Source organism: Leuciscus leuciscus (genome assembly GCF_965113295.1).
Source record: "Leuciscus leuciscus genome assembly, chromosome: 3".
NCBI classification, from domain to species: Eukaryota; Metazoa; Chordata; class Actinopteri; order Cypriniformes; family Leuciscidae; genus Leuciscus; species Leuciscus leuciscus.
In genome coordinates, this window is record NC_138727.1 from 67,657,666 (window position 1) to 67,676,356 (window position 18,691).

General features: G+C 45.4%; 1 protein-coding gene across 1 annotated transcript in view; it reads right to left on the reverse strand.

The window, feature by feature from the left end:
• mslnb (mesothelin b) overlaps positions 1-18,691 on the reverse strand; it is a 65,956-nt gene that overhangs the window by 10,006 nt on the left and 37,259 nt on the right. The window contains exons 91-122 of the mRNA XM_082164492.1: positions 15,463-15,659; positions 15,154-15,254; positions 14,920-15,032; positions 14,116-14,292; positions 14,004-14,035; positions 13,749-13,846; positions 13,602-13,624; positions 13,488-13,509; positions 13,343-13,370; positions 12,448-12,532; positions 12,080-12,226; positions 11,514-11,722; positions 11,337-11,440; positions 11,147-11,259; positions 10,902-11,057; positions 10,390-10,592; positions 10,131-10,216; positions 9,931-10,058; positions 9,689-9,814; positions 9,395-9,588; positions 8,473-8,561; positions 8,254-8,381; positions 8,004-8,122; positions 7,404-7,521; positions 7,082-7,297; positions 5,764-5,934; positions 5,443-5,592; positions 4,093-4,142; positions 3,875-4,004; positions 3,698-3,780; positions 3,484-3,613; positions 2,395-2,585 (exon numbers count right to left, since the gene is read on the reverse strand). Of these exons, the coding sequence (XP_082020618.1) occupies positions 2,395-2,585; positions 3,484-3,613; positions 3,698-3,780; positions 3,875-4,004; positions 4,093-4,142; positions 5,443-5,592; positions 5,764-5,934; positions 7,082-7,297; positions 7,404-7,521; positions 8,004-8,122; positions 8,254-8,381; positions 8,473-8,561; positions 9,395-9,588; positions 9,689-9,814; positions 9,931-10,058; positions 10,131-10,216; positions 10,390-10,592; positions 10,902-11,057; positions 11,147-11,259; positions 11,337-11,440; positions 11,514-11,722; positions 12,080-12,226; positions 12,448-12,532; positions 13,343-13,370; positions 13,488-13,509; positions 13,602-13,624; positions 13,749-13,846; positions 14,004-14,035; positions 14,116-14,292; positions 14,920-15,032; positions 15,154-15,254; positions 15,463-15,659 (3,917 nt within the window). The remainder of the gene's footprint in view (positions 1-2,394; positions 2,586-3,483; positions 3,614-3,697; positions 3,781-3,874; positions 4,005-4,092; positions 4,143-5,442; positions 5,593-5,763; positions 5,935-7,081; positions 7,298-7,403; positions 7,522-8,003; positions 8,123-8,253; positions 8,382-8,472; positions 8,562-9,394; positions 9,589-9,688; positions 9,815-9,930; positions 10,059-10,130; positions 10,217-10,389; positions 10,593-10,901; positions 11,058-11,146; positions 11,260-11,336; positions 11,441-11,513; positions 11,723-12,079; positions 12,227-12,447; positions 12,533-13,342; positions 13,371-13,487; positions 13,510-13,601; positions 13,625-13,748; positions 13,847-14,003; positions 14,036-14,115; positions 14,293-14,919; positions 15,033-15,153; positions 15,255-15,462; positions 15,660-18,691) is intronic.

The window sequence follows — 18,691 nt, forward strand, 5'->3', positions numbered from 1 at the left end:
GCTAGTGTTTAACAGCAGACGGCGCTCTAGGCTAATGTTTAACAGCAGACGGCGCTCTAGGCTAGTGTTTAACAGCAGACGGCGCTCTAGGCTAGTGTTTAACAGCAGAGGGCGCTCTAGGCTAGTGTTTAACAGCAGACGGCGCTCTAGGCTAGTGTTTAACAGCAGACGGCGCTCTAGGCTAGTGTTTAACAGCAGAGGGCGCTCTAGGCTAGTGTTTAACAGCAGACGGCGCTCTAGGCTAGTCTTTAACAGCAGACGGCGCTCTAGGCTAGTGTTTAACAGCAGAGGGCGCTCTAGGCTAGTGTTTAACAGCAGACGGCGCTCTAGGCTAGTGTTTAACAGCAGACGGCGCTCTAGGCTAGTCTTTAACAGCAGACGGCGCTCTAGGCTAGTGTTTAACAGCAGACGGCGCTCTAGGCTAGTGTTTAACAGAAGAGGGCGCTCTAGGCTAGTGTTTAACAGCAGACGGCGCTCTAGGCTAGTCTTTAACAGCAGACGGCGCTCTAGGCTAGTGTTTAACAGCAGAGGGCGCTCTAGGCTAGTGTTTAACAGCAGACGGCGCTCTAGGCTAGTGTTTAACAGCAGACGGCGCTCTAGGCTAGTCTTTAACAGCAGACGGCGCTCTAGGCTAGTGTTTAACAGCAGAGGGCGCTCTAGGCTAGTGTTTAACAGCAGACGGCGCTCTAGGCTAGTCTTTAACAGCAGACGGCGCTCTAGGCTAGTGTTTAACAGCAGAGGGCGCTCTAAGCTAGTGTTTAACAGCAGACGGCGCTCTAGGCTAGTGTTTAACAGCAGAGGGCGCTCTAGGCTAGTTTATAACAGCAGAGGGCGCTCTAGGCTAGTGTTTAACAGCAGAGGGCGCTCTAGGCTAGTTTTTAACAGCAGATGGCGCTCTAGGCTAGTGTTTAACAGCAGAGGGCGCTCTAGGCTAGTGTTTAACAGCAGAGGCCGCTCTAGGCTAGTTTTTAACAGCAGATGGCACTCTAGGCTAGTTTATAACAGCAGACGGCGCTCTAGGCTAGTTTTTAACAGCAGATGGCGCCCTAGGCTAGTGTTAACAGCAGATGGCGCCCTAGGCTAGTGTTAACAGCAGATGGCGCCCTAGGCTAGTTTATAACAGCAGATGGCGCCCTAGGCTAGTTTATAACAGCAGATGGCGCTCTAGGCTAGTTTTTAACAGCAGATGGCGCCCTAGGCTAGTTTATAACAGCAGAGGGCGCCCTAGGCTAGTTTTTAACAGCAGAGGGCGCTCTAGGCTAGTTTATAACAGCAGATGGCGCCCTAGGCTAGTGTTTAACAGCAGAGGGCGCTCTAGGCTAGTGTTTAACAGCAGAGGGCGCTCTATGCTAGTTTATAACAGCAGATGGCGCTCTAGGCTAGTTTTTAACAGCAGAGGGCGCTCTAGGCTAGTTTTTAACAGCAGAGGGCGCTCTAGGCTAGTGTTTAACAGCAGAGGGCGCTCTAGGCTAGTGTTTAACAGCAGAGGGCGCTCTAGGCTAGTTTATAACAGCAGAGGGCGCTCTAGGCTAGTTTTTAACAGCAGAGGGCGCTCTAGGCTAGTGTTTAACAGCAGAGGGCGCTCTAGGCTAGTTTATAACAGCAGATGGCGCTCCAGGCTAGTTTTTAACAGCAGAGGGCGCTCTAGGCTAGTTTTTAACAGCAGAGGGCGCTCTAGGCTAGTGTTTAACAGCAGAGGGCGCTCTAGGCTAGTGTTTAACAGCAGAGGGCGCTCTAGGCTAGTGTTTAACAGCAGAGGGCGCTCTAGGCTAGTGTTTAACAGCAGAGGGCGCTCTAGGCTAGTTTATAACAGCAGATGGCGCTCTAGGCTAGTTTTTAACAGCAGAGGGCGCTCTAGGCTAGTTTTTAACAGCAGAGGGCGCTCTAGGTTAGTTTTTTTAAGAAGAGCCTCAGAATGCTTTTATGACACGAGATTAATTTAAACAGCCACTGCAAACACCCTCGTAATTCGCTGCATCGATTTATTGTCCCAGTCCTAATAACCATGATGTCAACTATAATGATAAACACCAGCAGACAACAGCTATAACGATAACTATACCTATAACTATAACAATAACTTTATTAGTGTCCACACCAGCAGACGACAGCTATAACGATAACTATAACTATAACAATAACTATAACAATAACTATAACAATAGCTATAACGGTAACTGTAACAATAACTATGAAAAACCTTTTTTTATAACTAAAAAAACAGATGCTGCATTAATTGCGTTCAATATTTTTAATGCGTTAAACTGAAAAAATGAATGGCATGCGTTAAGTTAATTTTGACAGCCCTATTTAAACTATATCGTGACGGTTATCGGTATAGTTATCGACGTTGGTGGGAACGGCCTTGAGTGGCGTGTGCGAGTGAGTTTGTACCCGTAGGTGGTGTTTCCTCTCAGTAGGACAGTCTCGACCCCAGAGATCTGCTGAGACGATAAATCCTGACACTGTTTGAGTTTCTCCAGCACGTACGGGTCTGAGTTCTGGATGTAGTCGGTGCTCAGGAAGCAGCACATGCCGCCCAGAACCTCCAGCTGTGCCTGAGTGATGCTGAAGCCCGAGATTCCCTGAAACACCACACCAGCTTATGTCAACTAATGCTAATGCAGCCTTACACTTTACAGTGGGAACATTACAACTAAAGGATTATTGTTCCATAGTTGAACCATGTTTATACTTTTTAACTGAATAAGTTTAATTGTTTCACAATGAACAGATTTATGCTGATTCTAATCCATTTGAATTTATGCATGACTGACAAACACGCATCACAAGTTTATAAGTTTATGTTAAAACTGTGTGATACAAAATTATGGAAATTGTATATGCAATTCAAATGCATAAATCTGATCTGTATATAATTATGATTTTTTCCTTAAATATAAAGTTTTGGAATTGAGAATACATTATTGATCTGTTGATTCTGATTTGTATACTTTATTTCATTTATAGATATTCCAATGTATTTATCTATGATAGTGTATTTGTAATTAATACGTTGTTTTTTTGTTGTTTTTTTGCTTGGTTTAGTCATGTTTTTGGTGATATACCGGTATATGTTGTTTGCAATATTTGAGCTTCCTCTCTTCTGTTTGTCCTGTGCCGCATGATTGCCGTGTGATTAATTGATTGCTGTTTAAAATACTCTGATTGTGTTTGTCACACACACCCTGATGAAGGCTGATTGGCCACAACATGTAGGTGTGCCGTTGCTTGTCACCTGTTTTTAAAATCGAAAGCCATGAAAGAATAAAGGCTTTTTATATTTTTCTAAAAACGAACTACTCGAGTGCCTTGGATTGTTTTTCCTCATGAGTGGAACCATCCCTACACCCAAAGAGCACAGAGATCCTGAAAGAGCACTTTTTCCATTTCCAATCTTACATTTAGGCCTAAATATTTTTGGACTGTAAAAATGAATACAAAAAGCTGAAATATGATCACGATTTGTGTGTTTGCGCTCACCAGACACTCCCTGGCGCTGTTGAACAGGACTTGCTTCTTGAAGGACAGAGCGCTGGACAGCACTGAGAAGTTGGCCGTTCCCAGAGACGAGAAATATGAGCGGCACAGAGATCTGTCAATCATTGAGTAACTGCAACACAAGCAGACAAACAAGCGTGTGATGAGCCAGTCTTCAGCAGCTCCTCCATGAGCACCAGTAATGCTGCTGACGTACTTGTAGTAGATGAGCACTTCGGCGGGATACTGAGAGAAGGCGTTCAGGCCAGCACTCTTGATGTAGTAGTACATGCAGGTCAGCTGAAGGACACACACACACACACACATCTGAGCTTCTTTAAACAGGGTTTGAGGTCACCCAGAGCAGATTTCTGAGAATAGTGTCTGTGTTCACCTGTGACTCCTGCAGGATGAGCGTCTGGTTGCCTCGCTGCCGGCAGCCGCGGATCAGACTCATGGTTTTGTTAATGCTGAAGCTCTGGATTCGAGAACAGGTGAAACCCTGCAGCACCTGGAAAGACATGCTGCACAAACACCAACATCCGGTCAGAACTACAGCCTCAACATCCAGTCTGACTGATGATAATGATGATGATAACTCTATTCACTCACGCGTCCGGGTCGCTGAACTCCGCCGCGACGGTTTCGAAGAGCAAAACGGCCTGAGGGGAAGAAATCTCAACATGTCATTTTCATTTCTAACAGAACATGCACTCTTAGGAAAAAGGTTCAATGGGGTTCTATATCGAACTCCAGCGTTCCTGAGGAGTGTCTTATAGAGGCCCTATTATGCTTCACATGTTCAACTTTCTTTAGTGTGTAATGTTGATGTTTGAGCATGAAAAATGTTTCCAAAGTCCCTCCAGCGGAAGTTCTTCTCTATATCAGTGTCAGTGTTTCTGAACTCCTGAAACACCTCCATTGTAGTCCTTCTTCCTAGATACTTTTCTTCTAGTTTCTTCCGGGAACGAACACGTCACAATATCCCTCATTATAATAATTAATACGCAGAATAAAGGGGCGGGGCCTGGTTTAGTTAGTTAGTAGTGTGTTAAACTGGTGGTTATTGTAAGGGGCGGGACATTTCACAAACACACTCGAAGCGCTCGACCAATCAGAACGCACTGATCCAGCCGACCAATCAGAGTACAGCTTTTCAGAAGGAGGGGCTTCATAGAGACAGGAACTAAACAGAGCGTTACTGACAGACTGGGAAGAGCGGAGCTGCAACAATGGCTAATCAGAGCGCGCAGACGAAGCTCAATAAACAAGTTATCTTGCTTTCTGAGGCAGATCTCGCTGTTTGGGAACTCAGTCGTGTAAGTTCTGGGAGGAGATTATACCGAACCACTTTGACAACAGAGTTTGCTCAGGCATTTCAGATGCTGTGCAGTGAGATCGGTCCAGTGGTTGGTCCAGTTATGCCGTCCCATCGCAGTCACATGACTTTTTTGATATCCATTGAGGAATTTTTTTGGTTAATGTTTCCATCGTAGTTTATGCATATGTTTTCATAATGGATAAAAATTGTATCTGACTCAATTGAGTGCATATGCTTTTATGCACATTTTTTGAATTTACACGCATCTTGGTGTTTCCATCCAGCATTTTTTCATGCAAAATCCCCAAATATGCATAAAAAAGGTGGCTAACAAAGCTAATGATAAATATGGGGAAAATAACGTTGTTGAACATTCAAGCATGAAAATCTGTGCATGTGTTCTCTAAAAACAACATCAAGACTTTGTAAAAGGGCATAATAGGTCCTGTTTAAATTTCCTTTCATATTTAATGGGATAAATAACTGTTTTCTCATGATATGAAGTATGTTTACTAGCTGTTTAATTCATAACATTTTATTAAAAAAAACTAAATCCATTAACTGATCCGTTGATGGGAAACTCTGAAAGGTCCAATAGATGAAGGGTCTTTCTTCTAAGATTCATGACGAGCCTGACGTACCTGCTCGTGTTTCCACTTCTTCTGATTGACCATCTGCACCACCGCGGAGGAGGACGACACGCTTAGCAGGAAGTTGCGCGGGATCTCCGTCGCCATCAGGTCAGGAACGTTTGTGATGACGCCGTCAGACGAGCTGTTCACAGAGATGATCTAGAGAGAGACAGAGAGAGACGTCACGAGACAAATCTGAGACGTACTCTCTGTGTGTGTGTGTGTGTGTGTGTGTGTGTGTGTGTGTGTGTGTGTGTGTGTGTGTGTGTGTGTGTGTGTGTGTGTGTGTGTGTGTGTGTGTGTGTGTGTGTTAGTGTGTGTGTTAGTTACCTGGCTGACGATGGTCTGTTGGAGAATAATGGGTGTGCCGATGACATTGGCCAAGAATGATTGAGATTTCATGGCCAGAAGCAACACATTTCCTGAGATACCGTTGATGACTGATGTTTGTACACCAATGATCAGCGAACCCAATCCCACCAGTCCGTCCGCACTATTAATCTGCCGTGGACAGAGACACAGATGTGTATTGGTACATCTAGTCAAGTTTATTCATTTATACAGCTCCAGTTTAACACAACCATAGTTGATCCAGTGTGCTTTACAACACCATACAAATAAATAAAAATGTAAGAGACTAAAGGAGTAGAAAAGAAAGACAGAAATGGAGATTCAAATCAAGTATTAAAATCAATCTAAATGTATAAAAAATACACACACATAACGTATAACACCAGCTAACACATAAACAGCATCACTAGAATGCTAGAGAGTAAAAATAAGTCTTTAAACCGGATTTAAAAGCATCCAGCGATGGAGAGGCCCTGATGCTTGAAGGTAAACCGTTCCAAAGCTCACCTTTGATTTACTACGAGAGTGAGGGACAGATAAAAGTAACTGATCACAAGATCTTAATGACCTAGAGGCTGAGTATGGCCTAACAAGATCACAAATATAATCCGGGGCCGAACTGTGCAGTGCCTCGAATGCGAAAAGAAGAATCTTAAAGTCGACTCTAAACTTTATAGGGAGCCAATGCACTGAGGAAAGGACATGGTAGATATGATCCATTCTTAGTCCCTGTTAATAATCTGGCTGCTGAATTTTGAAGCAACTGTAACTGAGACCGAGTAGACTGAGGTAGGCCAACGAGTCTGTATGAGTGAGTCACTGAATCATCGACTCAACCCATTTGTTCAACAACACTGAGGCTGCATCTGAAATCACATTATTTCCTACTATATAATAGGCAACAACAACAAAAACCAGCATGTCCGAAATCACAGTAATCGGATGACCTACTGCTTCCGGTGAGATTCTGAAGTGTGCATACGATGGACACTTTACTATCCCATGAGGCCACGGGAGAGGATTAATGAATGGCAGTGAAGAGACGCTAGTAGATCACATGAAAATGACAACATGCTAAATGTGTTACATCCAGATTACATTAACACTATATAGAACATACTTTTTAGCGGTCACAAACTAGTACTTATTCAAAATAAGTGCCTACTCAAAAGAGTGCCTACTCAATAAATCACTGATATGACGATTTTTGTTCAACAACACTGATCCATTCAGGAGTTCCTCGGAGACGCAAGCAGTTGATTCAGCATTGGCTCTGAAGCGTCACTGGGGGATGTACCTGGTAGAGTCCAGACGACAGCAGGGTTTGTATGATCATCATGGCCTGATCGAGGTTCCAGCCCTGTACGAGTCTGAGCACAGACAGAGCGCTGAACAGAATATTCCCTCCGGCGCCGCTGATCTGAGCCGTGCTCAAACCCGTGCTCGACTGACCAAGAGCCTGGATAGAGTCCACCGTCAGAACGGCCGCATTACTCGCCAGAGCCGCCGACACCTGCACACACACACACACACACACACACACACACGCATGCATTTAGCTTGTATAGAGCTTGTTTCTGACGACATAAACACACACACACACACACTCTTGTACGTACGTCGGGTTGGACGTTGGAGCAGTTCTGATGGATGCTGGAAGAGATGTTCTTCAACTGCTCCGGACTCAACTGAAGGAAGGAGCTCGCAGGAGCCAAGCAGCGTAACGTCATAGGCAGACTGTAAACACACAAACATCACGATAAAGCCGTTAAAGCCCATCAGGGCGTCTTCTACAAACACCCTGGCTTCAAACTAATGCCAGTGTCACAGTTCTTTTGAAACAACAGCTTCAACCAGTTTCATTGGTTTCTCACAGTCAAGTGGCCAACACTTCCCTAAAACCATCAAATCAGAGCAGTCTTTTCAAATGGTAAAAAAAAAAGGTTCTTGATGGGTATTGATGGTTCCATGAAGACACTTTAACATCCATAGAATTCCATTGCACAAAAGGTTCTTTATAGTGGGAAAAGGTTGTATAGATTATTGAAATGTTCTTCACTCAAAGAAAAAAAATGGTTATTTTATCAACTGATCGCTGAGATGATCTTTGAGGAACCCGAAATGGTTCTTCTATGACATTGCTATGAAAACCCCCTTTAGAAACCGAAGTGTAGTTTAATGAGATGCGATTTAGGATGGTTATTGTTGGTGTCTCTCACTAGTAGGCGCTGAAGAACGGATTCTGCTCGAACAGCAGACTCATGTAGAACTCCATGACGTCGCCCGGAACGCCGATCTGACCGAAGAGCTGCAGGTTCTCCAGGTTCTCCAGGAACGGCTGAAAAACAAACACGTTTTTGAGTCACACAAAAGAAAACAGTCAAACTGGTTTGGAACAACATGAGAGTGAATTAATGAGGACAAAGTTATCATTTTGAACTGGTCGAGTTCTTCAAACCGTTGTCACACCTGAATGGAGCCGAAGAGGAGCAGGTCGTCCAGCGTGACGAAGCTCAAGAAGACGGAGATGTAGTCGGCGAACCAGGCGGTGGAGTTGAGATCGGGGTTCGAGGCGTTATAACATTTAGGAGCTGACGCTGAGAACACATGACAAACACGGCTCACCGACGAATCTTCATTATCATTAGACAGCAGAATCAATCATGCAATCCATCAGCCGTAACTCACAGGTGTTCAAGTAGACCAGGATGGTGTTGTAGACGTCTCTCTGAGTGAACTCTGCTGCACTGAAGTTATATTTAGCCATCACTGAAACACTGAACAGAGAAACACACGAAATCCGGCATCAGCAGATTTATTTATTTAGGGGGAAATTAGTCTAGGGGTAAAAAGATCTTTCCTTCATCGGCAAAGCAAACCCAGAGAACAGGGAACGTTCTGGAAAGGTTCTCCCAAAGTTATGAACAAATGTTCTTCCACTAACATTAATAGAACGTTTGTTCAAAGTTATCTGGTCTTTAATAATGTTCCCAAAACGTTATCATCATTTATACATTGTTCTTGGAACGTTTTTTTCTGAAACTTTTTTTTAATTTTTTTTTTAAGTAACTTGTTTCAGAATGTTCAGAGAACATTCAAAAGTAACGTTCCCATAATGTTTGAATGGAATGATACGATGGAATGTTCCCTTAATGTTCACATAACCAAGAAAAAACTTTTTTAAATAATTAAAAAAACTGAACATTTTGAGTGTTCAGATAACATTCAGAAATAATGTTTTCATAACTTAATGAGAACGTTACGCTACTGACGCACGAAGTTGAGCCACCGTCACATTTAGAGTTGCTTGGCGAAGTCTCATGGGTGGAATCCAGTCATTTCAACGGGAGTTTAGCATGAGGGTGAAAAGACCCCCGAGCAGATCTCGCTTGTGTTCACGTGAACTCGTCATGTTCACCAACAAAAAATCTGCTTGGTTTGAAAGTGACTTTGGTGTGAGCAGTGCTTCATCTTTGCTACATGATTGACAACAGAAAATGTCACTGAAATCTCACTGAAATCCCCCTTTTGTGACGACCACACCTATAGGCTTGTGTCTGCTCCACAACACTGTCACTTATTATCATCATGTTGAAAACGTGCTACTCACAACTTCTTGAAGGAGAGACAGGAGGAATATCGCATGACGTCTGGGCCGATGAACTGTGAGGTGAGCAGCGGCAGGTACTGAACGAGTCGAGACTCGAACCACTGGTCCACCTCAGACCGGACCTCCACCTTCAGAACCTGAGGCCAGACGCAGGACAACACCTGCCGGGCCAAAGCCAGCGACCCCAGCGGCGCCTGCGGGACACAGACACACACAGACTCATGCACTGCAGCGAACTGGCCATTTCACAGTCAATCATAAGCTGTTGAACGAGGGAGTGTAAGATGTCTGCACCGTCTGTAAGTACTGGGGCGTCTTCGGGTAGATGGTGAAGAACTGGCAGATTCTGGTAACATCGTCCACAGCGTTCGGGCGGTTCAGGAGACTGCTGACCTCCACTGGAGACATCGACTCCATCAGCTGAGACACACGTCACACAACAGAAGCACTCATCAACTGAACAGTCAACACGTGAAGGACTCTATCATCGGTTCTAATCGGTGATCACTGGATGGAGACGGTCTGATGGGTCTGACCTCTGGCACGCGGGCGGGAGGCATCAGGGACAGGAAGGTGCTCAGATTCGGGAACTGGAAACTCATGAAGGATGAGGTCAGGAAAGCGTAGTAGCTCTGGTTGCTGTAGCAGCGCAGCGGGGTGGGGCCTGTGGAGACAGAGGGATGAGCGGATGGAGTGATAAACACATGGATGGATGAAGGGATGGGTGGACGGACACCTGTGAGAGAGCCGAGGATCTGCTGGTAGATCTGATCTTGTGTTGCGGGCTGGAAGGTGGAGCTGGACGAGTTCAGCAACTGCACCCTGTGAGAACAAGCCACGGTGAGTACACACAACAGTTTGAGTGTGTTCACATGTGTGTGTGTGTGTGTGTGTGTGTGTGTGTGTGTGTGTGTGTGTGTGTGTGTGTGTGTGTGTGTGTGTGTGTGTGTGTGTGTGTGTGTGTGTGTGTGTGTGTGTGTGTGTGTGAGTCTTACGCCTGCTGGCTGATCGGACAGGGGCGCTGCTGGACGACGCTGAAGTAAGTCGTCACGTGTTGGACTGTAATGTTCGCTATGAACGGAGGCAGTATGTTCAGGATCCAGATCTGCAGATTGTCATCTGATAACGTGGTCAGATTGGCCCGGTCAAACACCTGCTGCAGGAATGCTTCCTTCACTGGAGGAGGGAGAACAACACCCTGCATTTGACAGACACAGACCACAGCCAATCAGAACACAGATACTACACACACAGCCAATCAGAACACAGATACTACACACACAGCCAATCAGAACACAGATACTACACACACAGCCAATCAGAACACAGATACTACACACACAGTTGATCAAAACTAGGGCTGCAACTAATGATTATTTTTGATATTCGATTAACCAGAGAATTGTATCTTTGTGTGTGTGAGAGTGTGAGAGAGAGTGTGTGTGTGTGTGTGTGTGTGTGTGTGTGTGTGTGTGTGTGTGTATGTGTGAGTGTGTGTGAGCGTCACCTGTAGCATTGCAGAGAGAGAAGTGTAGAAAGCGGTGAGCTGTGTGTCCGGCACGTGGAGCAGGAGATTATAGACGGCAGCGGCGCTGGACAGAGTTCCAGGAGTGCTGGAAACCTCCACTAACTGTCTCACGCTCAACAGACTCAGAGTGTCCAACTGCACAAACACACACACACACAGGTGAACACGCGTCAACATCTGTACATGCTGGATGTCTGTTGTGCTGTGAGTGTGTGTGTGCGTACCACACTGAAGCCGGGGTTGAGTCTCTGCAGGTCAGTCACTGTGGTGAAGACCGAGAATCGTCCAAAGCTGCTGATCAGCCAATCAGAGCTGCCCTGAGAGACGCCCACACACCCTAAACACAGAGCAACACGTCACAGCTGAGCGCTAGCCACAAACCCTGAGGTTTATCTGTTCCTGAGAGACGCCAACCTGCAGTGCTGTTCTTAGAGAGGAAGACTTTGATGAAGTCAACGTAGACGTTCGCTTGAGTTTCGGTGGACATGATGTCAAAACTCTGACTGAAGCTCTGGACACTGTGAAGGAGACGAAGTCTTAGAGCTGCGTCAACATGCAACACGTGTGTGTATGTGTGTGTTGTAAACTCACACGCTCCTGAAGGTGTCACAGCTGAAGTCTCTGGTGGACAGACAGGACAGGAACGTCTCGGAGGCGTAGGGTAGAAATGGGCGGAGCCTGGAGTTAAACCAGCGCTGGACGAACGAAACATCTCTCAGGTTGGTGGAGCTGAAGGAGCTCAGAGTGACTTCTCCAATCATATTCAAGAATGACACTGAGGGGCGGGACTTATTCAGCCTCTGATGGAGACAGACACAGTTCATCCTTCTTAATTACTCACTGATATTGCTTTCTTGCTTATTTTACTCTGCTTTTTTATTTTATACTTTATTACGTTGTACTTTATTTGTTAATATTGCTTCTTAAGAGTCGTTCCACTGTTGTCATTCTCTACAGACATGTCAGACATGTCAGACATCTTTGTGATACAAATACTTTTGTCATTTTCAAATATATTAACTTAGAAGAGCATAGATTTACAAAACTCCAGTCTTAGTGTGTAAACATGGAGAACAGCTGGGTTCAGGTTTATCTGGATGTAGAAGTAGCCTGAACTGGACTGAGAGAGACGGGCAGAGCGAGTGTGTTGTCTGTACCGTGTTGGCGAGCAGGTCGAGCGCCGGACCCAGCACAGGGTTGACCTTCTGCGTGAACAGCTTCCATGTCTCTTCGGACGCGCTTTCGTTCCCATTGAGACTGCATGTCAACACCGTCACCAGGTCCTGCTTGCTCAGAACTGTCAACTGAACACAACACAAAACACACGTTTACAGAGAGAGAGAGAGAGAGAGAGAGAGAGAGAGAGAGAGAGAGAGAGAGAGAGAGAGAGAGAGAGAGAGAGAGAGAGAGAGAGAGAGAGAGAGAGAGAGAGAGAGAGAGAGAGAGAGAGAGAGAGAGAGTGAGTGAGAGAGAGAGAGAGAGTGTGTGTGTTCACATGTGTGTGTGTATGGGTGTGTTTGAGTACCTCTGCACAAGCGTACTGTGTGACGCTGAATTCACAGAGCCGACTGCCGTCGTGAGACGAGCTGAGATACACCAACAGACCAGAGCTATAACACACACAACCATGAGTATGACAGATATGCATCAAACTGCCAATCACAACACAGACACTCTAAAAACAGCCAATCAGAACACAGACACTCTTAAAACAGCCAATCATAACACAGACACTCTAAAAACAGCCAATCACAACACAGACACTCTAAAAACAGCCAATCAGAACACAAGACACTCTTAAAACAGCCAATCAGAACACAGACACTCTAAAAACAGCCAATCACAACACAGACACTCTAAAAATAGCCAATCAGAACACAGACACTCTAAGAACAGCCAATCAGAACACAGAAAGCCCTCAAACAGCCAATCAGAACACAGATACTCTAAAAACAGCCAATCAGAACACAGACACTCTAAAAACAGCCAATCAGAACACAGAAAGCCCTCAAACAGCCAATCAGAAGATAGATACGCCTCATTTGCCAGCTAACAAGGAATGTTAAAAGTTAACTTTCGCATAACCAACAAAAAACAAGATTTAAAATTTTACTTTACTTAATGGTAATGTTAGCAAATGAATAGCAAAATGAATGCATTTCTGTTAGCTGGGATGGCCAAACAGAACTTGGCCTGAAATTAATGATTATTTTGATAATCGATTAATCGGCTGATTATTTTCTTCGGATAATTGATTAATCGGCTGTTTTCTTCTTCGGGTAATCGATTAATCGGCTGATTATTTTCTTCGGGTAATCGATTAATCGGCTGTTTTCTTCTTCGGGTAATCAATTAATCGATTAAAAGTAAGTCTGTTTGAGTTACAAAATAATCTGAAGGGTTCTTGGAGGTGTTTTCACCTGTTGACACTGCTGCACACTGCCGTTTCTGAGGGAGAGAGAGAGAGAGAGAGAGAGAGAGAGAGAGAGAGAGAGACATCAGCTCACATTTTGCACAATTAAGGACAGAAATCACAACTCAACTGGTTTAGAGAGGAATACTGACCGTTCACTGGTGTCACGCCACACTGGGAGAGATAGAAGAGACTCACATGAGCATCAAATGAGCTTAAATCATCAGCTTAAAACTAACCGTAACCAAAGCATCTTCAACACTCACCTCTCTGCTGGAGTTCACACAACCTGAGACAGAAGAAGACACACTGATGAGTTTATATGAAGCACACTACTGTCCAACACACTCACATATGAGGGATCCCAGTTCAGGAGACTACATGACTTTAAAACAAAGGGGAGTGTGTCTCACCCGGCGGGACTTGCTGCAGCAGAGCCGATTTGCTCCTCAGAATCTCCGTCTCCAGATTCACAGACACGCGGACCATCAGGTGATCCAGACGGTGGAAACTAGCAGACAGACAGACAGACAGACAGACAGACAGACAGACAGACAGACAGACAGACAGACAGACAGACAGACAGACAGACAGACAGACAGACGTGTGAGTGTGAGAGCATGAGATTCAACACTGGAAACACACGCAGCATGCGACAACACACTCACATGATTTGGTACGACGCACAGGAGATGTTCCTCTGAAAGAAACCCGTCCACACATTAATGCTTGGACAGCAGTGAGAACGAGATGTAAAAGTGTGCTGGAAAACCCTTTTACCGTCTTTGATGACTCCACCATGAGGTGAAGCGTGGGGAGGATCCTCTGTTCCTGTGGAGATGCGATCAGGTGATCAAACACGGCATTGATGACCACAGCTTTCTCTGGAAGACCAGGAACATCCTCAAACATCAGCCCAACCAACTGCTCTGGAGAGAGCGAGAGCAGGCTGCTCAGCTGCAAACAGAGGGAAGAGAGTTAGACTCTTCTGCAGTTACAAACATCTTCAGTCAAATGTGGAAACATTCTACATGTATTTGAGAAGCAAAACTTGTTCTGAGAAAATCCTGAATAACGTTTCGTACTCCGCTGGCAAAGAGTTTCCTGTCTATTTTCTAAATGCATGCTATAGATCATATTGTGAACATTTCATCCATGCATATGTTTCTTGTTCTGTTATGTTCTGGCCTCATAATGTTTAATCAAATGTCATGACTGGATCTTCCAGCGAAGCGTCAGTCTTCTCTCTGGTGACCTATGCAGGATTCTCCAATCACTGAGTGCGTTTAAGCTCCGCCCCCTGCAAGCTCACACTCATCTGCATACACTGCTGAGTGCCACGCCCACATCTCAACATCCAATCAGCAACTGATGCACAAAACTAAGTACCTGCCCTACATTTTTTCTTTTTTTTTTAATAATCCATTCACAAACGTAAACCTATACCTAAAAAAATTATTAAATCTCAATATATTACTCAGTTTTGCTTCTCAGTTAAATGTATCTTGTTTTCGAGCAAAACCGACACATTGCTGACGAACACAGTGATTGTGTTGTGCAGTGTATCTTTGACTTTGCCTGTACCGGGTTGAACTGTGTGTTGAGCGAGATCAGCTGATTCAGAGGGACGATTGCAGAAAACTGGCCAAAGTTACGGATGAGCCACTGAGAGCTGTCGTTGGACACACACGCCGCACCTGAGCAAACACACACACACATGAACTCAAAGTCATCACATCACTGCAGAGCGTCAATAATGAGCTAGTCTGACCAGGACAGGGGAATGAATCACAAAGGAGAAGAGCGTGTGTTCTTCACCTGCTGTCTGTTGAGAGAGGAACGGCACGATGAAGTCCGTCACTGTTAGCTGTCGCTGAAGGTCATTCATATGGAGAAATCCTGCACTGAACGCCTCAACCCTTCATCACACACACACACACACACACACACACACACACACACACACACACACACACACACACACACACACACACACACACACACACACACACACGTCAATAACACTCCACAGACACAGATTCACCATAAACAGCAACGCTTTCATTATAGTCTGTGCTAATCATAAACATGGTGTATTGTGCATTGTGAGGAAGATCTGGTGTTTACACTGTCTGGAAGTTCTGACAGCTGAAGTTCTTGCTGCGCAGACACTGCAGGAACGGCCCCGAAGCGACCGGCAGGAACGGTCGGAGACGCTCGCCAAGCCAGAGCGAGACATTGCCATCGTCCGGGAGTCTGTCCAGCCGTAGCTCGCGCAGAACATCCAGAAGAGCGGAGCCAGAGCTGCTGCTCCACCACGCCGGCTGAACACAGAGAACAATGCAGCAGACTTCGTCAAACTTACACGAAAAATCTCAAAACTAACGTTCATAATTCAGATTATATAATCGTATGTTCACAGGGATATTGAGCCTCCCAGTTCAGGTGTGCAAGAAAGCACTGATGAAATGAGTTCAGATTTAACTTTAAGCATATCACGTTCCCAAAACTTGAGCTAACGTTCTGGCAAGGTTCTCTCAGAGTTACCGTTCGTTCAGTTTTCTGGCCTGCGGGGAAAGAGTTAATAATGTTCTCAAGCTGTTAGCACAAATACATAACTATACATCAATCATGGAAGTTCTGTACTTGAAACATTTTAGTTGGACGTTCGTCTAATGTTTCTTAACCCTTGTGCGACCTTATAGACATTTTTGTCTTTTTCAGTGTTTTTATTTTATAAAATTTTTTTATAATGTTGCCGGTGTTAATGCCAACTGCATAAATTTTGGCACAGGTCTGTATTTTTATTGAAATTTTACTATTTCACCCCCATTTCCTTTAATACATCTATTTTATACTAGGTACTCAAAATAGTTCCACTCAGGACTTTAAGGACAAAAACATCACCATTGAAATCCATTAAATACGTTAAAAAAAATTATTATCCCTGAGCCATTTAACTATAAAATAAAGCAATCTTTGTTAATAGGCTTTCATTCTGTTGGCAATGCTTCAAAATGGAAATTTTTACTATTTTTTACCAGATGGTGTCATTTTCTCAGGTTTGGCCTATAATGCTGTATTCCTGTTCTCTGATTCTGCATATTATAGAGCCGATTGTGCAGCTATAATTGTAGGTCTGTGTTGGTGTGTGACCACAAGTTCCCTTTCGTAAGGGAACTCCCGCTGCATCAATACTCGACGCTTTGGGGAATGCCTTCGGCATGAAGCGTCTGAAGTCAACTATGGAATTATTCCAATCTTGATTGGTGTAGCGTCATTGCGTCACCCGTGACGTCGCATGTGACGGTGATCCGGAAGCTATAAAAGGATCACAGGAACCAGGAAATGTTAGCTTCTGGTCTTCAGCAAGCGTTCTCTGTCATACTATTTGTCTTATTTGGTGTTGTCTGTCACTTTGAAAGTAGAAAGAATGGTGAATAAAGAGAGACTGTTCAGGCAGTGTGCATCCCCTTCCCCGCGTTTCTTGAGCGAGGGTGACACACACTCGCTTTGTGTGGTCTGTCTGGGAGCGGAGCATGCACAGGCAGCACTCGAGGGTGCTGTCTGTGCTAACTGTGAAACACTGCCCCTAAGAACGCTCCACTCCCGCCGGGCCATGTTTGATGAAGCTGGTCAGGCTCGCGTTCCCCGTGGATCAGGTCCCGCGTCTGTCGAGGCAGCACGGCGTCTGCATTCATGGGGATCGCAAATGGAGCTAGCGGATGATGTTGAGACGGCTTCGGCCCTTTCTCAGCATTCTGAAGCTAGCTCCATGAGTTCCGTTCAGGGTGCGGAAGCCCACGCTGCGGCTTCTTCCGCCCCTGCAATGGGACCGATACTCGAATTATCTGGTTCCGAGGAGCTAGATATTTTGGGTGTCGAGGCAGGGGAATGTGAAAATTCGCCACCCCATTCCCCTGCCTTTGAGGAGCTGCTAGAGGTTGTGACTAGAGCTGTGGCTAAATTAAAGATCGATTGGCCACCAGAAATGCAGAAAGCGACTAAAAAAAGCAAACTCAATGAGCGCTTCCTGCAGACTCGGTCACAGCCTCTACGCCGGAGTCTGCCATTTTTTCCCGATCTCCACACCGAGGTGGCGAGATTGTGGAATAAGCCCTTCTCCTCAAGAATATCTGGCCCCAATGTCCATCTATATTCCAATATAATGGGTGCCAAGGAGGAGGGCTATGGGATGATGCCTAGGGTTGAAGAGTCATTTGCATCTCATCTCTCCCCTGACGCTGCATCATCCCTGCGGGCTCCGGCGCTTCCCACCAAGCCCTGGGCTGGTAGTTGTCTGCATACGATGGGGTTGTTGCAGGCATACCAGGCTGACCTCCTCAAAGAGGTGGACGACAGCGGGGAGGTCGCCTTCGACGAGTGGTTGACTTGTCTCTCCGTGCTACCAAGGAGACAGGCCGTGCCATCGGCCGCTCCATGGCAGCACTGGTAGCCACGGAGAGACATTTGTGGCTGAATTTGTCGGGCATCGGAGACAAGGACAGGGCTTGTCTCCTCTATGCCCCAGTTTTGCCTTCTGGCCTTTTCGGCGACGGCGTCAATAACGTCATCGATAGGTTTCAGGAGGCGAAACGACAGTCAGCCGCATTTAAAGAACTTATCCCCCACCGTCGCTCCAGGTCTCGTGGGTCTGCTGCCACCGCTAGCTCCTCACACCTGCTGAGGCAGAAGGAGAGTGTTGTCTCTCGTGCTCCCTCTCAAAAGGCCTGGAACACCCTCAGTCGAAGCCTTCCAAACCGAAGACAGATCTGAGGACTGTTATTCAGGCGAGGCAGGCTTCGGCTAAGAGGCCGTGACGCGAGACTCAGGCCTCTGAGGGTGTCCCCCTCCGTGTGGGCTTTTTAAAACTTCGCTCCGCGGAGCCCTCAGGAAATTGATGTTGCTTCCCGCCGTCAAGTGCGCCTCGGGACGCATCGACCTCCAGCGAATGTATTACACACAGTGTTCCTATAAAATCTATGGCTCTGACACATTCGCTACCTCTCACGAGGCCTGTAGATAAAATTATTCGTTTAGTTCCTGCCAGAAAATTGCTTCATGAAGAAATAAATACAACACCTGAGGTCAGCCCTGAGAGACTGATTCCCCTAGTAGATTATTTAGACACCTGGAAAGGTCTTCAAAATATACAGTGAGGAAAATAAGTATTTGAACACCCTGCTATTTTTCAAGTTCTCCCACTTGGAAATCATGGAGGGGTCTGAAATTGTCATCGTAGGTGCATGTCCACTGTGAGAGACATAATCTAAAAAAAAAAATCCAGAAATCACAATATATGATTTTTTAACTATTTATTTGTATGATACAGCTGCAAATAAGTATTTGAACACCT